Source organism: Pteropus vampyrus, unplaced genomic scaffold (assembly GCF_000151845.1).
Source record: "Pteropus vampyrus isolate Shadow unplaced genomic scaffold, Pvam_2.0 Scaffold42, whole genome shotgun sequence".
NCBI lineage: Eukaryota > Metazoa > Chordata > Mammalia > Chiroptera > Pteropodidae > Pteropus > Pteropus vampyrus.
In genome coordinates this window covers 2971989-2974307 of record NW_011888823.1, presented here as the reverse complement: position 1 = coordinate 2974307, position 2319 = coordinate 2971989, and the positions used below count along the sequence as shown (strand labels likewise).

General features: G+C 50.8%; 1 protein-coding gene across 1 annotated transcript in view; it reads left to right on the top strand.

Annotated features, from left to right (window-relative positions):
- The window catches only part of DES (desmin), a 20571-nt gene that overhangs the window by 10157 nt on the left and 8095 nt on the right, over nt 1–2319 (top strand). Inside the window, 1 exon segment of the mRNA XM_023529741.1 lies at nt 1475–1497. Within this exon segment, the coding sequence (XP_023385509.1) occupies nt 1475–1497 (23 nt within the window).

Here is a 2319-nt window from a genome sequence, read left to right as displayed (position 1 = left end):
AGTCTGTCTCTCTTTTCAAAGAATAAATTCCAAGTGGATCAGCAATTTAGGAAGCTTGATGGGTCCGTGTAGGTCTCAGCCTTCCTGTCACTTCTCAGAGATTTAAAGGATTACCCTTTAGAGACCAGAGAGGGTAGAGATCACAAACACAATAAATTCACAGTCTGTAGGTGAAATAAACCTAATGGGGTTTCAGACTTCAGGTCCCTAGTCTGAAGTTCCTTTTTTTTTTTTTTTTTCCCCTCAGAAACTTCTAAAAACCTTTCTGGTGTCCTTCTTCCCTCCTTGGGCCTCGCCCACAAGTTGCCCCTTTTCCTCTGGATTGTGTGGTCCCTCCCTCCTTCTCTGTAATATTTCTTTACTTTTTCCCTGGGAGCATCTGGGGCTACACCCCAGGTCCCTACCCTCAGCCACTGGTGATTCCCGGTTACTGCTTTCCCCCAGTGCTGCAATGGGGGTGAACCCTGCAGGCCCCAGAACTATGCCAAGTAACATGTAGCGGAGCTCCAAGTGAAATTAGAAATGACATTTCCAAGGTCTTCACACCGAGATAGAGGGGGATGGATGGGTGAGGGGCTCCTTGATCTTGAGCCTCTGGCAGCCCCGGAGACTGAGCTAGTCTCTGTGAGAGAACCACCTGGGGGAGGCTGGGCCCAGGTGGCTAAGAGGTGGTGTGTGTATCTGTGAGTAATTTCTGGAGGCTCTTGGTTCCTTCTCCCCTCTGAACGAGTTATGTGCGCTCAGCTACCCCAGAAAGGACAAAGGGACACATAGGTCAGGGAAGGTCTGAGAGGCAGCCCCACCTTCCAAAGAAAAGCTTAGGTGCAGAATAGTCAGTAAAGGTGGAGGGAGTGTAGGACTCTTAGACTCAGATCTCAAAGGAAACGACCCCCACAATAAAAAAATTCCTTCTCAGGCCTTGCCCCAGCACCTCGATGAGCAGTCTTCGAGCTCCGCTTGAGTGCCTCCCATGTCAGAGAACTCACTACCTCCATGGTGGCCCTTTCCAACTGGGCATAGGTCTGAAAGTCTGAAAACTCTTCCTCTTCAGTTCACATCTGTGTCCTCTGATGACTATCCCTAGAGAAGAGAGGAGTCCCAGACTCACCCCGTCTCCCCCAGTGGGGAAGCATTTTCTGAGCAGAGGCTTCCTGAGATTAGAAATTCTGGTTCTAAACCCTTGGCTTTGCCTCTCTCCTTGGGAGCTAGACAGTGACCCAGGGAAGCTGTGAGGGGGAGACAGATGTGGTGCTCCTGGAGAATGGACAAAAAAAACTCCAAAAGATCTGGGTCTCGTGTGTGGTCATACACACACACCCCATCGGCTCCACAGCAAAATCTCTCCCTGCTCCTGGGGACACTTGGCATCTTCTTCAAGACTCTGAACATTGAGAAATAAGAGGGCTCACAGAAGAGTGACCGGCTTCCCATTGGACCCATGAGACTATCTCAGACCCCACCTGAGGATGTGTAGCAGGAAGGACTGTGGAGGCAAATGTGCCCCTAATCCAGGAACTAATACTTTCCTACCCTGCCCATTCGCTCTGGCGACCCTCCCAGCCCCTGTCCCTTGAGACAACACATTCTACCCATTCACCTTTTCCTTGTTCTCATCTTACCACAAGTTTGCCCAGGACACATATGCGAATACATCAGTGGTCTTTCATTCAACACCTAAAATTTCAGGTATCCGAAGGCAAGGCTTTCATTGGTTTTATTCACTGCAGTATCCCTGGTGCCCCGAAGTGCGTTTGGTCCATAGAAGGTGCTCATTAAATATTTAAATACTTGTTGAATGAGTACCCACTGGGCACTTTTGTTTTTCTCTAAATTAAATATTTATCAGAAAGGCTGATGGCCCCCACTTTATTCACTGATGCAACCAACATTTACTGAGCTTTTACCATGTCCTAGGCCAGTGGTGCATCGTTAGGACTTGGAGGAAGCTCCCCACAGCCCAGAGAGGTAGAGTGAACCATGAAGGTCGCACAGCATATCTGTGGCAGAAGACTGGGCCCCAAGCTCCTTGGCCTCCAGAGCTCAGATGTCTTTCCATGACACCATAGGCTTGTGATCGCTAGGCAGGGCAGACTGGCAGCACACGCCCCGCCTGGCGCCAGGCCCAGGGCACTGTGGGGCCCATTCTGAGGGACAGATGAGCGCCTTGTAGACAGCTGCCTGGTGACAGGTCTGGCCAGAGCCTGATGGCTTCCCACTATCACAGCTAGTGTGAGCTCCTCCAGGAGAGGGCACCAGACACTCGAAAGGGCCTGTGCCCTCCCTACCCAGGCCCACATACTCCTTCATGCACCTCAATGA